Consider the following 18,792-nt stretch of genomic DNA (forward strand, 5'->3'; position numbering starts at 1 on the left):
CATTAGCTTGGTTGAAAGCTTTATCTCTCATTTCTTATACAATTTCTTGTGTCTCTAGAATTTGCATGTTAGGATCATTCAAGCGATGTTAATCATACCTCTTGTGGAGTGATTCGAATCACGAGGTTAGAAACGAGTTTTCTCTACTCTTGATATTGACCATCAAGGTAATTTGTTCTTAAACTTTTCCTTCGGTTGATTTCATACTTGTTTTTTGGGGTTTTTGGGATTTAGTTCTATGGGTCTTATTCGTTAGCAAGGTTCTTAGATCCAACTCTCAAGGGTTTCTTAACATTTTGGTATCAGAGCATTAGGCTATTTGATCGGATATATGTTTCCTTGCATTTATCTCTTTGAATTCTTTGTTCATTTGCTTATGTTTGATTATATCTAAGCATATTCGCATTCTGTCTAAAATTACAAAAAAAAAAAGTATCAATTTTGTTGATCTCCAATTTCCGTCTTCTGTATTCTTATAGATCTGAGTCTTATCTACAAATTTGTCTTCTTTGAAGTCTTCTAATTCGACTTGCTTAAGGGTGAAATTCATGCAATTTGCTGATTTATTAAAACAAATGAACGTGAAAGCATTTATTGTTAACATTATTGTGCTTTTGCTGATCCATATCTGAAAAAGAAAAAAAAAAGAAGAAGAAAAAGCATAGAAGACCTCATTTGTCATTAGTTCTTTGTGTAGCCTTCATTGAATTCTCATGCTACTTCCTTGTTGTTTAATCCCCAACCATCTTTATCTTTAACTCTACTTTCATTTCTTTCTAGCTTCCATTCTAATTCTGTCCATTTTTTTTTCTTAACTTATTTCTTTGTTGTTATTCGGGTTACTCCTAAAATCACACTCTTGTTTGAGTTCTTATGTGTTGTCTAAACCACTTGAAATGCACATAGCTCTTTAACTTTGCTAGACTCACTTACCGATTTGTTTGAAGTGCATAAGAGTGTACTAAGTTGTGAGGGAGAGATTGTAAGGGAGCGATACATTATTTTGAGTGTTGAGTGTTAAACACGAGTGAACTTTACTAACGAGTGGAATAGTGAGGGAGTGCTTGTGAGGTCCATTTTTTGTCACTATTTTGTTTTACAGCATGGCTAATCTTGGAGATGAAGGCAATATTTCTAATGCCCGGAGGAGAGAGGCACTAGAAGGAATGTTGAACGAATGATTCGTAGCATAGAGGCATTAACTGAACGAATAGGAAGGTTGGAGACTCAAAACCAAGCTTATGAGAGAGTTCCACCACCACGTGTTATGGATGAGGATGAGTATGAAGGTGATGGATCCGATCATTGGGAGGACGATCAAGCTACAGTTTTAGCGGCTCCAAGAGCGGGTGATAGACATGTTGGTCATGGCTTAGATCAAGGGAGAGGCTGGGGAATAGGCTATCATAATTTCCAAAAGGGAGCCCCACGAGCGAACGCTCAAGTTGATCGAAACTTGGGAAACATCAAATTAAAACTTCCAAAGTTCTATGGTAAGACTGATCCGGAAGCATACATTCAATGGGAGAAAGAAGTGGAGTTCGTGTTTGATTGCCATAATTTCAGCAAAGAAAAAAAGGTACGACTATGTCTTGCTCAATTCAAAGATTATGCAATAACATGGTGGGGCAAATTAATGTCAATTAGGAGACGAAACCTTGAGGCGCCAATTGATTCCTGGTATGAGTTCAAGGAGTTGTCAAGGAGGCGATTTGTTCCTAGACATTTCCACAAGGACACAGCGCAAAAGCTCCAAGTGTTGAGACAAGGTAGTAAGTCTGTGGAGGACTATTACAAGGAGATGGATACGTTGATGAATCGGCTGGATCTTGAAGAGAACATGGAGAATCTCATGGCACAGTTTCTTAATGGTTTAAACAAGGAGATTGCGGATAAGGTCGATCTACAACCTTACTTTAACATCGAAGAGATGTTCCATCTTGCCATCAAAATTGAGAAGCAACTCCATAGGCGATCTCAAAGGTATTTTACTAAGCATTTTTCTCATTCATCTTCTACATGGAAAAAGGATAGTAAGAGTTATGATTCTAAACATAGAAATCGAGAGGCATATGAGAAACCAAAAGAAAAATTTGAGAAAGGAGAGAGTTCCAAGAAGGGGAAAGAGAAAGTTGATGAACCTAATGTGAGAAATCGAGATATTAAATGCTGGAAATGTCAAGGAGTAGGACATTACAGTAGAGACTGCCCTAATAGAAGAACTATGATCATTAGAGAAGGAGAGTTTGTAACAGAAGATGAGAAGGAAGATGAGGTAGAAGAGGACGACAATGGTGAATGTGAGAGTAAGGAGTATAGTAAAGAGGACCCTACACATATGTCCTTAGTCACTAGGAGAGCTTTAAGTACTCAAATTAAGAAGGATGGCTTAGACCAACGAGAGCACTTATTTCACACTAGATGTCTTGTCCAAACTCTGCCTTGTAGTGTGATTATTGATAGTGGTAGTTGTACCAACGTTGTAAGATCTATTCTGGTCAAGAGGCTTAACTTAGAGACAAAACCACATCCTAGACCATTTAAGTTTCAATGGTTGAGTGATTGTGGGGAGGTAAAGGTGAGTAAACAAGCTCTTGTTTCTTTTGCTATTGGAAAGTACGTTGATGATGTTTTGTGTGATGTTGTACCTATGCATACCGAGGATATATTGTTGGGTCGACCTTGGCAATTTAACCGTTGGGTAATATATGATGGGTATGCCAATCACTATTCGTTTACTCATAATGGTAGAAAAACTACTCTTGTACTTTTGTCACCAAAAGATGTGCATGTTGATCAATGCAAATTTGAAAAAAAAAAAAAAAAAAGGTAAGAGGCTGATGCAAAAGCAAAAAGTGAAAAAGAAACAAAAGAAAATGAGTTGAGAAAAAAAAAGAGTTTGAGTGAAAAGCAAGAAAGTAACAATCAGCCTAGTGGGAAAAATGAGAGAAAAGGCAAAACGGTGAGCTTGTATGCTAGTTCAAGTGAGGTTAGGAATGTTTTAATGGCAAAACGGATTGTTCTTGTACTTTTGTACAAAGGGTCTTGTTTTCTTACTAACGATCTTAACACCTCCTTGCCTAGTATTTTTGTTTCTCTTTTACAGGAATTTGAGGACTTGTTTCCCGAGGAGATGCCCAAGGCATTGCCACCACTTTGTGGCATCGAGCATAAGATTGACTTCATTCCAGGTGCTACCATACCTAACCGACCAGCTTATAGGACTAATCCTATTGAAGCCAAAGAAATTCAAAGGCAAGTGGATGAATTGTTAGCTCATGGGTATGTATGCGAAAGCCTTAGTCCTTGTAGTGTGCCTGTTATTTTAATGCCTAAAAAATATGGAACTTGGAGAATGTGTGTAGACTGTAGGGTCATTAATAAGATCACTGTTAAATATCGTCATCCTATTCCTAGGTTAGATGATATGTTAGATGAATTGCATGGCTGTAGTCTCTTTGCTAAGATTGATTTGAAATCTGGGTATCATCAAATACGTATGAATGTTTGAGATGAATGGAAAACTGCTTTTAAGACCAAATATGGATTATATGAGTGGCTTGTTATGCCTTTTGGTTTAACTAATGCTCCTAGTACTTTCATGAGGTTGATGAACCATGTATTGTGTGAATATTTGGGAAAATTTGTGGTTGTTTATTTTTATGAGTATTCTAAGTCTTTGGAAGATCATATAACGCATGTGCGTGCTGTTTTGACTACACTTAGAACTGAGAAATTGTATGCTAACCTAAAGAAATGTAATTTTTGCATGGAAAGGGTTAATTTTCTTGGTTTCATAGTGTCTAGTCGAGGAGTTGAGGTGGATAGTGAGAAAGTTAAGGCTATTAGCGAATGGCCAACTCCTAAGAATGTTGGGGAGGCTCGAAGTTTTCATGGGCTAGCTAGTTTTTATAGGCGTTTTATTAAGGACTTTAGCACCCTAGCTTCACCTCTAAATGAATTGGTAAAGAAAAATGTTCCTTTTGTTTGGGGTACATCCCAAGAGCATGCTTTTAATGTTTTGAAGGATAAGTTGTGCAATGCTCCTCTACTTGCTTTACCGAACTTTGATTTGACTTTTGAAATTGAATGTGATGCAAGTGGGATTGGAATAGGGGTTGTACTAATGCAAAACCATAAGCCACTAATGTTCCTTAGTGAAAAGTTGAGTGGCGCTTCTTTGCGGTATCCAACTTATGACAAAGAACTTTATGCTTTGGTACGAGCTTTGCAAACTTGGCAGCATTATCTTTGGCCAAAGGAGTTCGTCATTCATACAGATCATGAGAGCCTAAAGCACTTGAGAGAGCAAAGCAAACTAAATCGCAGACATGCCAAGTGGTTGGAGTTTATAAAGACATTTCCATATGTGATTAAGTATAAACAAGGCAGGAGAACATTGTTGCAGATGCTTTATCACGGAGGTATGCTCTCTTTAATACTTTGAATGCTAAGATTTTAGGATTTGAACGTCTTAAGTCCTTGTATCCAGATGATGTGTTCTTTACTCCTTTTGTTGAATCATGTGAAAAATGACTTGTTGTGGAAGATTACATGTTGTTTGAAGGATTTTTGTTTCGCAAAGGAAAACTTTGCATTCCATCTTGTTCAATTCGTGAACTGCTTGTAAAGGAAGCTCATGGGGGTGGTTTAATGGCTCATTTTGGTGTTTCTAAAACTTATGATATGCTTGCTGAACATTTTTATTGGCCTAAGATGAAGCATGATGTGCATAAAGTGTGTAAGCATTGTATTGCATGTAAACAATCTAAGTCTAGGTTACAACCATATGGTTTATATTCACCTTTGTTTGTTCCTACTACTCCTTAGGTTGATATTTCTATGGATTTTGTCCTTGGTTTACCATGAACTCGGAAGGGTAGGGATAGTATATTTGTAGTGGTTGATAGGTTTAGCAAAATGGTGCATTTCATACCATGCCATAAAACTGATGATGCTAAATTGATTGTTGATTTGTTCTTTAGGGAAGTTGTTCATTTGCATGGCATTCCTAGAACTATTGTTAGTGATCGAGATGTAAAAATTTTAAGTCATTTTTGGCGTGTGTTATGGCGAAAGTTGGGAACCAAACTTGTTTATTCTACTACTTGTCATCCCCTAACCGATGGACAAACTGAGGTAGTAAATAGGACAATGGTTACCATGCTTCGAGCAATCATAGATAAAAATCTTTAAAAACTTGGGAGAATTGTTTGCCATTAATTGAATTTGCATATAATAGGGTTGTCCATAGTACTACCAAATGCATACCGTTGAAATTGTATATGGTTTCAATCCTATCACTCCTCTTGATTTGTTGTCTACGCCTCCTAATGAATTTGTAAGTTATGATGCTAGCACAAAGGTTGATCTTGTCCATAAGCTACATAAAGAAGTTAAGGAAAGGATTGAGAAGCAAAACACTAAGGTTGCTTCCCGCATCAATAAAGGACGCAAGCTCATCGTTTTCCAACCAGGAGATTGGGTTTGGGTACATTTTCGAAAGGAACGGTTTCCAACTCAACGAAGGTCTAAGTTGTTACCACAAGGTGATGGTACTTTTCAAGTCCTTGAACGGATCAATGATAATGCTTATAAGATTGATTTGCCATGTAAGTATGGGGTGAGTGCTACCTTTAATGAATCTGATTTGTCTCCTTTTGATGTAGGTGATGACTTCGATTCGAGGACGAATCCTTCTGAAGATGGGGAGGATGATATGAACCAAGGAGCTTCCTTTGTTATGCCTCATGGACCGATTACAAGATCGAGAGCTAGAAAACTTCAACAAGCTTTACTACTTCGTGTCCAAGCGTTCTTGAACTCGACAAGAGAAATAAAGGAAGATGTGCAAGAAGTTGGAACTATGCACTTCAATTTGGTGCAAGTTATGTATTTTTAAGTGTTTTTAAGGCAAGTCAAAGTCAACTTGGTCAAGGTCAAAGTTAGCTCCATCAAAACAAGTCAAAGTCAACTCATTCAATTCAAAAATCAAGTCAAACACCCACATCCTTCATTATGGACGGGATTGCAATTTATTTTGTTAAACTCTCTATGTTCTTAACTTTTTCATTTGCTTGTCTTTCCATTTATTGAAGTTATGTCTTTTCATTTGCAAGTCTTTTTTATTTCTGGTAAGTTATGTCTTTTCATTTACAAGTCTTTTCATTTCTCGTAAGTTACATGTCTTTTCATTTGCTTAAAACTTTTCATATGACTTGCTAGGATGGCTATATATAGCCTTGAGATGTCTTGTTGTAAACACAATTTGAAGTTTAATGAAAAGTGAGTTTTCTCATTAGCTTGGTTGAGAGCTTTATTTCTCATTTCTTGTGCAATTTCTTGCGTCTTTAGAATTTCCATGTTAGGATCATTCAAACGGTGTTGATCATACCTCTTGTGGAGTGATTCGAATCACGAGGTTAGAAACGAGTTTTCTCTACTCTTGATATTGACCATCAAGGTAATACATTCTTAAACTTTTCCTTGAGTTGATTCCATACTTGTTTTTTGGGGTTTTTGGGATTGAGTTCTATGGGTATTGTTCGTTAGCAAGGTTCTTAGATCCAACTCTCAAGGATTTCTTAACATAGACTCAAGAGGATGGTTTGTTAAACTGTAACTCATATATTACTGTGGTTATTTCCTCTAAATCATAGTTACTTCAATTTCCTATTTTGTAATAAGTCCTAAAAAAGGACTTTAGTGGGTTAGGTAGATTTTGTTAAGTTTTACTACCCACTTTCTTCATCTCTCCCTCTTGACCAACGAGACCCAGTGAGCAAGAATTGGATGATGGTTCTTGTTTTTGTAATAGCTTCTTAAATAGTGAATAATAATCTATGGCTTCTAAAGTGGATGTAGACATCTTATCGAACCACTATAAATCAATTGTGTTCATTTTTTCTCTTCCTCCTACTCTTCTTGTTTGCTTTTTGGTGATTACTGTATCAGTAGAGTATTATGGACTATTTGCTCAACAGGAATGTTATTCGAGGAAGCTGAGTCAGCTCGACTGGCGAAAGGCATCAGTTCGATACTAAAAGAGAACAACGAATTAGTGAAACTTAAGCCTTATCAATCAAAACCACGTGTACCTTTTGTTCTCCATTCAAGATATGCCACGTGTGAGTTGAACAAAATTGAATTTTTTTTCCCGAAAGGAAAAGGATAGTTTAACTAACTAAGGATGAAATGCCACCTTTGAGGGGAGATTAATCCCAACAAGGCTTTTAAGCAAAGGAGAGAAATTAATAAGCCAACAAGAAAAAGCTTGAGATTGAAACTCAAATTTAGCCCAATGATCTACAGGCTAGTTGCGATAGCCACTAACATGGCGGAAGGAAATTGAATAAAAAAAGTGGGTAAGATGCTATATGTCATGAAGCCAAGATCGTTCATCATCCAAAGTTGCAGATTCACCATTGATTAGAGAAATTGGACCAAGGGAATTTGATAAATATTTTGTTTTTTGAATTGAAAATAGTTCTTTTTTTCTTTCAATGTCATTGTCAACCTATAAAAAAAACTTTTTCTTTCGAAATTAATGGGCATGTAATTTAGCTAGTAGCTCATAATTTAAAGAAAACGAAAATTAATTTTTGTCATAAATGTCAATTTCCTCGTTTTTTCTTTTAAACTTCCTAACAATGAAGTATCTGACAAAAATTAATTAATTTAGGTCTGGTTTGATAACCGATCAGCGTGTTCTTTTTTTTCAAATTTTTTAAGATAAAAATAATATATGTTCAGTAATAATATTTCATTTATATTTTTATAAATAGAAAATCAAATATATTTAATAGTGGTTTTGGATTTATTAAAGGTTAGATAGTAAAAGAAATTAGTTAGGGAGATAGAAACACACGTTAAAAAGAGAAAAATATATTGAAGAGTGAATAAAAAGTTAAAAAGACACGTAAGAGGGAGAAAAGTTAGAGCGAGAAAGAAATTTGAGGGAAAAAAATTTAGAAAAGAAAAATTAAGAGTGGTAGATATGTTAGAGAGAGAGTTTAGAGAATGGCATGCAGATATATTAGAGAAGAAAAGATTAGTTAGAGAGAGAAACAAAAGTTAAAGATAAATGTTAGAGAGAGGAGTTAGAAAGAGAGAGTAAAAGATGTGTAAATTTAAGTTAGAGACATCCCATGATAGAAAAGAAATTTAGTGAGAGATATATGTTAGAGAGAGATGAAGGGAGAAAAGTTAAGAGAGAGTGAAATTCTAGGGATGGAGAAATTAGGGAGAAAGATAAAATTTCAGAGAAAGAAAAGTAAGAGTGATATGTTACCAAGACGAGACCGGGAGAGAAAATTGATAAAGATGAGGAAATTTTAGAAAAATAAAATTTTGAGAGAGTTTTATAGTAATAAAAGTTAGAGAGAAAAAGAGACAAATTAAAGAAATAGATAAGTTAGAAATGGTAACCTGAACACAACTCAATGAGTTAAGATATTTAAATCAAGTTAGAATATCGTGAGTTCGAATCTCTACTCTCAAAACAATAAAAGATATAATAAATAATTTGAGATAAAAATTTTAAATAGAGGAAAAAATAGTCATGGAGACTATATTAAACCAGGACAATATATTATTAGAGAAAGATAATATGTTAAAAAGATAAATTGAATAAATCAATCTCGAATAAAAAGAGATGAAATAGTTATCAAACTAACAAAAAAAAAACTTGTATCGAAGTTCAAATCTCATTTTCGTCTCGAACCGTCTCTATTATGGAAAAAGAAAAAAAAAACTTTTCTCCTCCCTTATACAAATTAATCATAGAGGTCATCAATCACTCTAATGACAACATATGCAAATAATATAGTAGTAGTAACTATTTGTCCAAGTGTCACCCTTCAAAACCACACTTGAATTACGATTTGATCACGCAAAAAAAATTTATCAAAAAGTCAATGCATAACATAAATTTTCTTCTACTAAATAATAATAATAATAATAAAATTGCTTTTAAAGATAAGTTCTAGAGAAATTAATTACCAGCCTTAAAAAAACGTTTTTCAAAATTTGGAAGCTAAAAATTAAATTAATTATCAAATAACTCTGCAAATTTGAACATAACTTAACGGATTAAGATATTTATGTTCAACTAGAAAGTTGTGAGTTCAAATCATCACCTTCACATGTTGTACTAAAAAATTTATCAAATAACTCTATTTTAAAATAAAAAATATATATTAGTAATGATGAAACCATTGAGACAGACCGTCTCTTCACCATAAAGATAGGAGTTTTCTACTCAGTCTACTTTTTCTCGAGCCATCCATCCAAATAGTAAGTTTGTTCCTTGTCTTGAGACCAATAGCTATGTTTCAAGATCTCCTTCAACTCTAAAAGTGTTCTAGTTAAACTAGAACTTGATGGCTGTTCTATTCAACAAACCAAAAACTTGTATCCTTCCGTATTCGATTTCATTCCTAATCAATTACCAGAAGATATAATTTTTTATTATGAATTTATTTAGGTGAAGTCCAAACATATAAATATTAATCGATGTCTTATATTCTCGGTTCATCCTGATCTACTATTCTGTCATATTCAATTATTGTTTCAAATTTACAATCTTTCTAAAGCCACGATCTAAAAAAAGACTACTTCATCTCCAATAACACAAGTTAATCAATCATAGAGATCGGATCATCCATCGGTCATTGTAAAAATATGCTAATAATATACGTATAAACAATTGAAATGTGATAGATATGCAAATGAAGGTAGTAGTAACTATTTGTCCAAGTGTCTCACTCGAAACCACAACTGAATTTAAAGATTTGATCACCCAAAAACCAATGAATAGAAAGTCAAATAACGCATAAATGGGAAGAAAGGGGTCTGGCAATTGTGATAAATTTTGGAGAGACGTGAAGGTTTGGCTTTGGAAGGACCAATTACTATTCAAATTCCATTCCATGTGTCAGATATGCCCTTTTCTTTCGCCTACTTCCCTTGACCGTATGACTAATGCAACTCTCTTACAACTCTCCACGTCACACTGTCACGGACAGTACTCGTCTTTCTTCTTATTACCCTTAAATATTTTTTACAAATAGATGAAAAAATATTTACTAAACTGTCCATTTTTTTATTGACGATTAGTACCAATATAAATGAATACTTACTGGTAAGCATTTGAATATTGTTCTTTTAATGTGTCACGAACTAGAACAATACTTAGCGTTGATCCATCTTTTACTAATAACATTTGGATGTGTTTGGGAGTGATGGTAAAATGAGTGATTTTGAAAAAAAAAAAAGATTTAAGTAAAATTGATTTTTCAAAATCATCATCCAAGTACGATACCTTAAAAATCAATTTCTTAATTTGCTACATGATCCATTGTAGACTTTTAAAGACGTGACAAGTAAGATTGAGAAATGTAGAAAGATAGATATTTGTTCTATTTTTCAAAATAAAATGAAAGGTGTCAATTTTTATAGTGGTACATGGTGAGTAGAAAGATAGGTACTAACTAGTTAGCACGTAAGTATTCTTCCATGAACTATGGATGAGTTCAAAATGACTTTTGAAACACTGAAAAATGAATTTCAAACAATCGGAGAAAGACTAATATATTCAACGGTCTCTAATGTAATAGAAAATTCTCAATTTGATATTTAATCCTTTACCATTTTGACTCTTTTAAAAATTTTCAATTAGGCGTGTTTTGTATATTAATAAAAAAAAGTTGATGTATTATCAAATTCTTACTTTGCTAACATATTTAAAAACATGAACATGTCGTTTGAATGCTATTTGATAATAATGCATAAAATCTAACTCGTCCATCATTAAAAAATTTGATCTGCCTATTACAGGACGAGAAGTAATTATTATGTGTCAGAGAATGCTTATGAAATAAGTTTTTACTAAAAGAACTATTTATGAATACTTTAGTAAAAAAATGCTTAATGGCGACGTATTTTGATGCTTTTTTTTTGAGACAGACATCTTGATTTTATACAATATATAATTAAATATATACATGTCTAATATATATATATATATTAATTGACAATAAGACAAATTATGTCACTCTTTTTGGGCGATTTACATAAATAGCCACATTTTTAGTGATTTTTTAAAATTTAGCCAAAAGCTCATTAGTAGTCATTCTCATTGATTTTCCCAATGAAACCTTTTGTGTATATATATTAAAAATTAATTAACGAGATGTCGCTCATGTTGTTAAAACTTGAAACATATATATTCCATCATAAGATTAGAGATTCGCATCAAAGTAAATAATTAATGAAAAATATTTTAGTTTAATTTGGGATCCTCAACATGTCCCTCAAGATCGATTTTTGGATCGGATGCTTGTTTGAACGTTTTGTGCTCTGATACCATATTAATATTTATGAGTTATATCTCAAAACCAAATGAGCTAGAAACCTTTGTTAGGTTTCTTATCTCATTAATATGGGATCCTTAACCAAATTTATTTGACAATAATTAGTCTTGACTGCTGAGTGAAATTTGGACCCAAGAAAAGCAACAAAATGTGAGAGAAGGAATAACAGATGTTAAAAAATAAAATTTGGAAATAATAATTTTGGTGTATAAATTACATTTGGAAAGATCTGAAATTTGATATTAAGAAAAATGGCCAACATAACATAAATCAACCGTAATTGACATTTAATCTTTCTTTTGGATTGGAAGTTCAAACTTTCATTCTCTTTAACGTATTGTACCGAGAAAAGAGATTTTAAGAAAATTCTCATTAGTTTCTTTTTTTATTATAAAAATATTCAAACCTAATCTAACTTTTAAATCAGGTTTTAACTAATAAATAATTATACAAATATTGGATTCTTGTTTTTCTTTTTTTCTTTAGGAAACGAACATTGGAAATCAAGGAAAAAAGGAAGATGCATTCTACAATAGGTTAGGAGTGAAATTAACATACTGAATTCCTCTAAAGTAAGTCTACAGAAGAGCTAACCCGACAAAGGTCGAGTGGCCAATCCAACCTGACCTGATGAAGCTGTGTCAAGGTGGTAGACCGCTCGTGAGCTAGCCCAACATATGATACTTCTTCAATTTACTCAATGTTCAACCTAAAAAATAAAGGGGACTCCCTATAAAAGGAAAGAGAGACTTGTGAAGTTTTTCAGACTCCCCTGTAAAAAGAAGGGAAATTGGAGTTTCTAACCCCATTATATAATTCATTTGGATTTTTGATCCTTTTTTTAAAAGACCCTTCTTCTAATTTGTGAATCCTTTCCACTTTTTGTCTTTGTAAAATTACCAAAATATCCTTGTTTATTTTAAATAAAATTATCCATCAATCTCTTCTCTCAACCCTTACCATTTTTTTTATATTTTGAATCTAATATAGATTAATTTATTACTAATTTGTAGATTAAATTCTGGATGGTTCAATCCCGGACCGGGATCCTCAAATTCCAGTTTTTTTTTTGCATTCTCTCTCCTCCTAGTCGTATAAATCCATTAAATCTCGAGCATTTAATGTAATATTGTCCCGAGATTTTTGTAATTTTGACTTTTTTGTAATTAAATTCACACAAATTATGTAATTACGTACGTTTTTTATTTTTGCCATATTAAACTTTTAATTTACTATTTGAGTTAGATATTTTTCTTAAAAAGTTAGATTTTTTAGGGTTGCAATCAATTATTGTGAGAGATTAATTTACTATTTGAGTTAGATATTTTCCTCCAAATTAGATTTTTTAGGGTTGTAATTAATTATTGTGAGAGATTTGTGGATGGAATAAAGATTTGTAAACAGATTTGTGGGGGAGAGATGTTTGATTTTGAAACATGAGGGTACTACGGTAATCTCATTCTGTAGAGAGGAACAATCTCATTTCTCTTCTACAACTTCATCAATCTCATCCTCATTTCTCATTTCGTGGGATCCACACATTTATTATAATTATTTTATTACTTTTACCCTTTGTCACCTATTAATGGGACCCATAACTTTTTTAAGTAATTGTTTTATACTTTTATAATTTCATTTTCATTTATGTTACTAATAATTTTTCTTATACCACTTTTACCAATGGATGTGATTTTATTATAAATTTATATTTTTTACTTTGATATTATTAATTGATATTAATAATTTTTTTAAAATATAAATAACTATTATTGAATACTAGAATAATAATTGAATAATATTTTATATTTAATGATGGTTGTTATAATAAAAACATATTTTAGTTGATGGAATTTTATTTTAATTATGCATCATTTATTAATATTAAATGTTATAATAAAAAAAACATTTACTATCAATAATATAGTAATAAAATAAATTAAAATTTATTACTATTTTAATTAAAAGAAAGATTTAACACAATAATGCATCTGTAATTAGTTAGAAAGGAGAAAGAGGTATACTAAGTAATTATTATATATCTGATTTTGATTTCGATTCCAGAAATTTTTTGGTAAATAGTAACATTCAATTCCAATTGATTAGATTTCGATTGATTTTCATTTTGATTCATCCTTAAGCATCTGTACGTGGGAGCTAGAGCCCGAATCCAAGTCTCTTATCAACACAACATATAACTAAAATATTCTAAATAGATGTTTGGTATTTGAAGAAATATATGATGGCATTTCAGAAAGAATCTATAAATGGCTAGAAAATAAAGGATGATTAAATTCTTAAAAACAAAAACTGAAAAATAGAAAAAAAAATAACCAAGAAGGAAAAAAAAACATAACATATGTCTAAAATAAAATGGAAAATATAATGAAAATAGAGGAGGAAAGATAAACCAAATGAAACAAATTAGTAATAAATCAAATAGATTTTTTTAATATAATACGTGGAACTGAGAATTCGAAGTAATTGAAAAATCAAATAGATTCCCACGATAAATGAGATTGTGTTTTTTATACCTAAATAGATAAGGAAAGAATCTAAAATAATTCAAAATTAAATCTTCCCTTCATATATATAAACCAAAATGAGAGAGGCAATTAAGGAAGGAAATATTAAAAAAGAATAAAATAATGGTACATATAAAGTTGTAAATATTTATAATTAAAGACATATTTGTAAATATTTTCCTAGAATGGTAATTTCACCAAAAAAGAGAAAAAAAAAGTCAATGAAAAAAATGACAATTAACTTCATAACTTATTTACGTTTTCTTGATTCTAAAGAGAAGATCGAAGAAAAGGTAATTGGGTACGTGAACAAATTTTTTTTTTTTTTATAACTTGAAATCGATGTCGTGTGGTTTCGCTAGTTGGATCTCTATAACTTTGATGTCAACGGTCATTCAATAATGTAATCGACGTTGCGGGACTTATCCTCAAATGAGGACCTCGAACTAGGGAGAGGTATCCTCGTTCGGCCACAAGCATACCAATTATAAAGGAAGATTGCCAATCAATAAATTTTTCTTTCTATCCTAACCTGCAATTGATTAATATAACCCGACCAAAAAATTCGTAGGTCGAATTCTCATCCCATATATTTTATTTAAAAAGATAAAAAAAATTCTTTCTTTTCATGGTCCAAATTCTTTAGAGGAATATATGACCTATTCTTTAGTTCTCCAGAGAAAATGACCCATGACTAACTTCTAAAATAGATCCATGTGATCTAATACATACAACGATGTCATGCGTAACTTCTTTCAAACTTTTCTTCTCCTGAATAGTTACTTTCACGTTTAAATTCAATTGAGTAATATTTTTAAAAGAAGGTAAAAAACTATTTCTGTTTTTTTTGTTTTTGTTTTCTCATTTTTTAAGAAAGAAAAATATAATTATAATTACTTTGAAATAATAAACAAGAATGTAACGAAACGAGTTTTAAAATTATCCGAAATGAAGAAAGCACCGACAAGGGAATGCCAATTTGAATAAAATATATAAACTTTAAAAAGAAGAACAAATATTTTATTTAGAAAGAAAAAATGATAATGTACTAAATGTTTTGAAACTTAATAGACTCTTGGTTAATAGTGTAATTTTCTTTTTCTTTTTGTATTCAACAGTAAAGATTATGATATATTTTAAACAGTTAGTATATTAAATTTTTATGGAAATAATTTAATAAAAAGTCGAATATTAAAATTGTGGTAGGTAAATAATTGTAGTGCGTGAGTCACCGTTTTTCCAAACTTGGATTTGCCCTACCCGTAATGAATAGCTTTAAATATTATTTTAGAACTTTCCTTTTTAAGACCTTATGAATTATGATTTCATTTTTTATTTTATATTCTTCCTCACAATTTTTTTTTAAAGTACAAATAAATTTTACCGTAAAAAGAAATAATTAAATGAAAACCTTATAAGAAACGTAGACTAGAAAAGGAAAAAAAAAAGAAAAAAGAAAAAAAATATATGATTAAGGTTGTAAGCAATTTTTAATATATGTATAACTTTTTTTTACAACCTTAACCATTTGAATTATGTGTTCACATTATTATTTTCATTCTTGTTATTATTATTATCTTTTATATATATATATATATATAAATAATTGTAGGATAGAGATTCAGACATTTTGATTGAGTAGGTGAGTCTTTTTTTTCAAATATTTTATTTTATTATTTAAGTTTCTAAATATTTTGTTCAAATGAGTCCTAACTTACTTTCATGCCGTAGTAATAATAATAATAATAATTTTTTGAAACAAAGAAACACGTCATTCAGAAATAGGATCACTCAAGTTATATAAGAAGAATGGTGACCATCCATCATCACAATCCACGAAAAAAACAACGGTCCCAAATGACATAGAAACCATTAGAAATGATACATTACGAAACAAGTTGTTTGTTCAAAGAATTAAGAATATGAAGGGGAATAGACCTCTCAATTAATGGAGGTATCTTATCAATTATGGTATCTTTATTCACAATTAGAAGGAAAATAATTGTCTCAAAAGTTGGCTTATTCTTCACCATGACAAGTAAGGAATGATTACACAAATTTCTTAAATCACGCGGGTCACGAATCTCAATACAATTAAGACTGATAGTCTCCTCAGATTCCAAAATGATGTTCGAGCCGATCGCTACCGCACCTCCATCGTCGCCCACCTTTTGCTCCGTTTTCCTTACCTTTAAACCATAGAAATGATGTTCGAACCGATCGCTAACGCACCTCCATCGTCGCCCACCTTTTGCTCCGTCTTCCTTACCCTTGAACCATAGAAATTCTTTGAACTAAGATGCAATGGAAATGAGGAGTCATCTCAAGAGATGCAAGTGCCCTCTCCAATTCTGTACCTAATAACTCTTTAAAACACCTAGATGACGAAGCCACGGATCATGCATGACAATGTTGCCTTTGATTTTTTAGTCGCAACAACACTATCAACATCCAATAACGAGATCCCCAACACCCGCTCACCGTCCGTCATCATAGAAACCAGAGAGGAAGAACGATCCTCCCTGAAAATTACCTCCACAACAGTAAGAGATGTCCCTATTATATTTCGATCTATGCCACTTATTGAAAAAAAAAAAAACTACAGAAGAAACGAAACAAAGCAAAGGATAACACTTTCTAAAAAAACTCAATCGAAGGATTAAGACTTGATAGAAAAATGCATCCCCTCCGAAAGAGGATCGAAAGAGAGGAGGGGAGTATGCGACTGGCCAACCCCGACTCTAAATAATTTTAATCCTTACTGTTAAATTTTTGTTAATAATTTTAATAGAGATCTCCAAAAATCAAACCATTAATCAATTATATATTGCTTAAAATACTTTATCAATGTAATTGAAAAAAAAAAGAATATTTTTTATCAGGGTTTTGTTAAATAACCGTAGAGTTCTAATGAAAATGACAAAAAAACTTTACAAAAATTCAACACTACAAGATAATATTTATCATCAAAATATAATATACACACAAATTGAAAAATCATTATAATATTTATTTAGATTTGAATCTCATTTTCACAGACATTCAAAATATGTATTTTAATATCCAACCATTAAATAAAATAATTATTTGAGTCTTTGACATCATTTTACGTTTTAATTTCCATTTCATTATCCCTAATACATCCAAATCAACTATGATAGATGTGATTTCAATACATATCCATCTATATTAGTACGTTAATATGCTCATGTTGGTATATACATTGATATACCTATTTTACAATAATTAATATACATTTTTTTTACTATAATTAATATACTTTTTTTATGAAATTAATACACATTTAATACTATGTCAACTATTTATTATATGGTACTAAAAAAACTATTTATTATATGGATGATAAATAATTATTAGACCAAATTTATTACTTTTCAAAATTTTAGAGTTTAAATCAAACCGAGTATAACTCAAATGGTTAAGTTACCTATCTCTGACCAAAAGGTCATGAGTTCGAATCCCCACCCCACGTGTGGTACTAAAAGAAAATTTAGAGTTTAGAAAAGAATAAACTTATGAGTTCGAATCCCCACCCCACGTGTGGTACTAAAAGAAAATTTAGAGTTTAGAAAAGAATAAACTTAATAGGATAGAGATTAAGGTTTAACCTACTTTTAAACTTATTCTATTTGAGTTCAACTGCTTTTTAATATTAAAATTTAATCTCTAAACTTTTCATAAATCTTTAACCTATTCACAATTTCTTGAATTGAGATTATTATTATTTATGCCATGTTAAATGGAAATTAACCTCAAATTAACCATGGAGACCATTTTTTTTTCAAAGTTTGGATGGATGAGCGAACTAGCCGACGAGCTCATGAGTGAGTGAGAGACCTGTAAAACAGAGTAAATGCTCCGACATTCAAGTCAATGTTTGTCTAATCTATGCTAGGGAGAGTATAGTTTTGCGTACTTAAAAATGAGATAGAGATCTCTATTTATAGGAGTGAGCTTCCAACAGGTCCTCCGACAGTGCCCAACGACTCTCCAATAGTTCCGAAAATCATGGCGTGTTGTCTGAGATTCTATAAAGGTGTATAGAACATCCAACAAAAATAATTAAAATTTTATAAAACTATACTCGAATTGACTCATTTTTAAGATCGACTAAATTTGAACATTTAAAAAAACAAAAACTAAAATAGAATACACGAGTAAAAATGAACAAAAATGCTATTTTAAATTTAACCTAATATTTAAATCAAGCTTAAAAAAATTAAGACTTTACAAATTAAGGTGGAGATAGGAAAAAAGAAAAAAAAATCCAGGCATTTATACAAAAATAAAACGAGTCGGCAAGCGGGTCCCACCAAAAACTGGACGCTTTCGTATGCTGGGCCCCACTTAGCTTTGACTTTCTCACTTTTTCTCCTTTTTTTTTCTTACCAAAGTTATTATTATTTTTGTTTTTCTTCTCGGGATTGTGAAATCCAACGGCGATTAAATCGTCTCCCGTGTTGCGTACGGGAAACCGAGCAACAATCGACCATTAAATTCCTCCACGCGGGGGAGGAGAGAAAGATCCCCTGCGGATGAGCTCATCTACAAACGGTTCCCTCCACCCAATCACAACCAAGAAACCCCTTCACCTTCACCAACACCTAAAAGACAAAAAAAACCAAATTAAAAAAAAAACTCCAGGTGGGCCCCGGCCCCAAGGATGACGTGGCGTGTTCCCGAAAACTGCATTTATTGCAACTAACTCCCGCAGGTAATTCATTCTCCTGCAACCCAATTTACGAAACAGCCCTCCCGCAGTACACGTGGCGCGTTATTACAGGACGGAGCCGTGGAAAAAAAAATTAAATCTTTTTTATAGTATTAAACACCGTAAGTTATAATATATATATATAAAAAAAACTAATAATATTAAT

At 31.8% G+C, this 18,792-nt stretch overlaps 1 protein-coding gene across 1 annotated transcript; it reads left to right on the top strand.

The window, feature by feature from the left end:
• Positions 1-1,177: 1,177 nt before the first annotated feature.
• Positions 1,178-4,869, top strand: LOC148212408 (uncharacterized). The gene is made up of 7 exons (XM_088122218.1): positions 1,178-1,983; positions 2,200-2,578; positions 3,107-3,282; positions 3,418-3,497; positions 3,801-4,424; positions 4,550-4,737; positions 4,831-4,869. Exons 1-7 carry the CDS (start codon positions 1,178-1,180, stop codon positions 4,867-4,869), a joined length of 2,292 nt encoding a protein of 763 aa, XP_087978344.1.
• Positions 4,870-18,792: the final 13,923 nt, after the last annotated feature.

Source organism: Momordica charantia, assembly GCF_013281855.1.
Source record: "Momordica charantia cultivar OHB3-1 chromosome 3 unlocalized genomic scaffold, Mcharantia_2.0 BLBB01000003.1, whole genome shotgun sequence".
In the NCBI taxonomy this organism is placed as follows: Eukaryota; Viridiplantae; Streptophyta; class Magnoliopsida; order Cucurbitales; family Cucurbitaceae; genus Momordica; species Momordica charantia.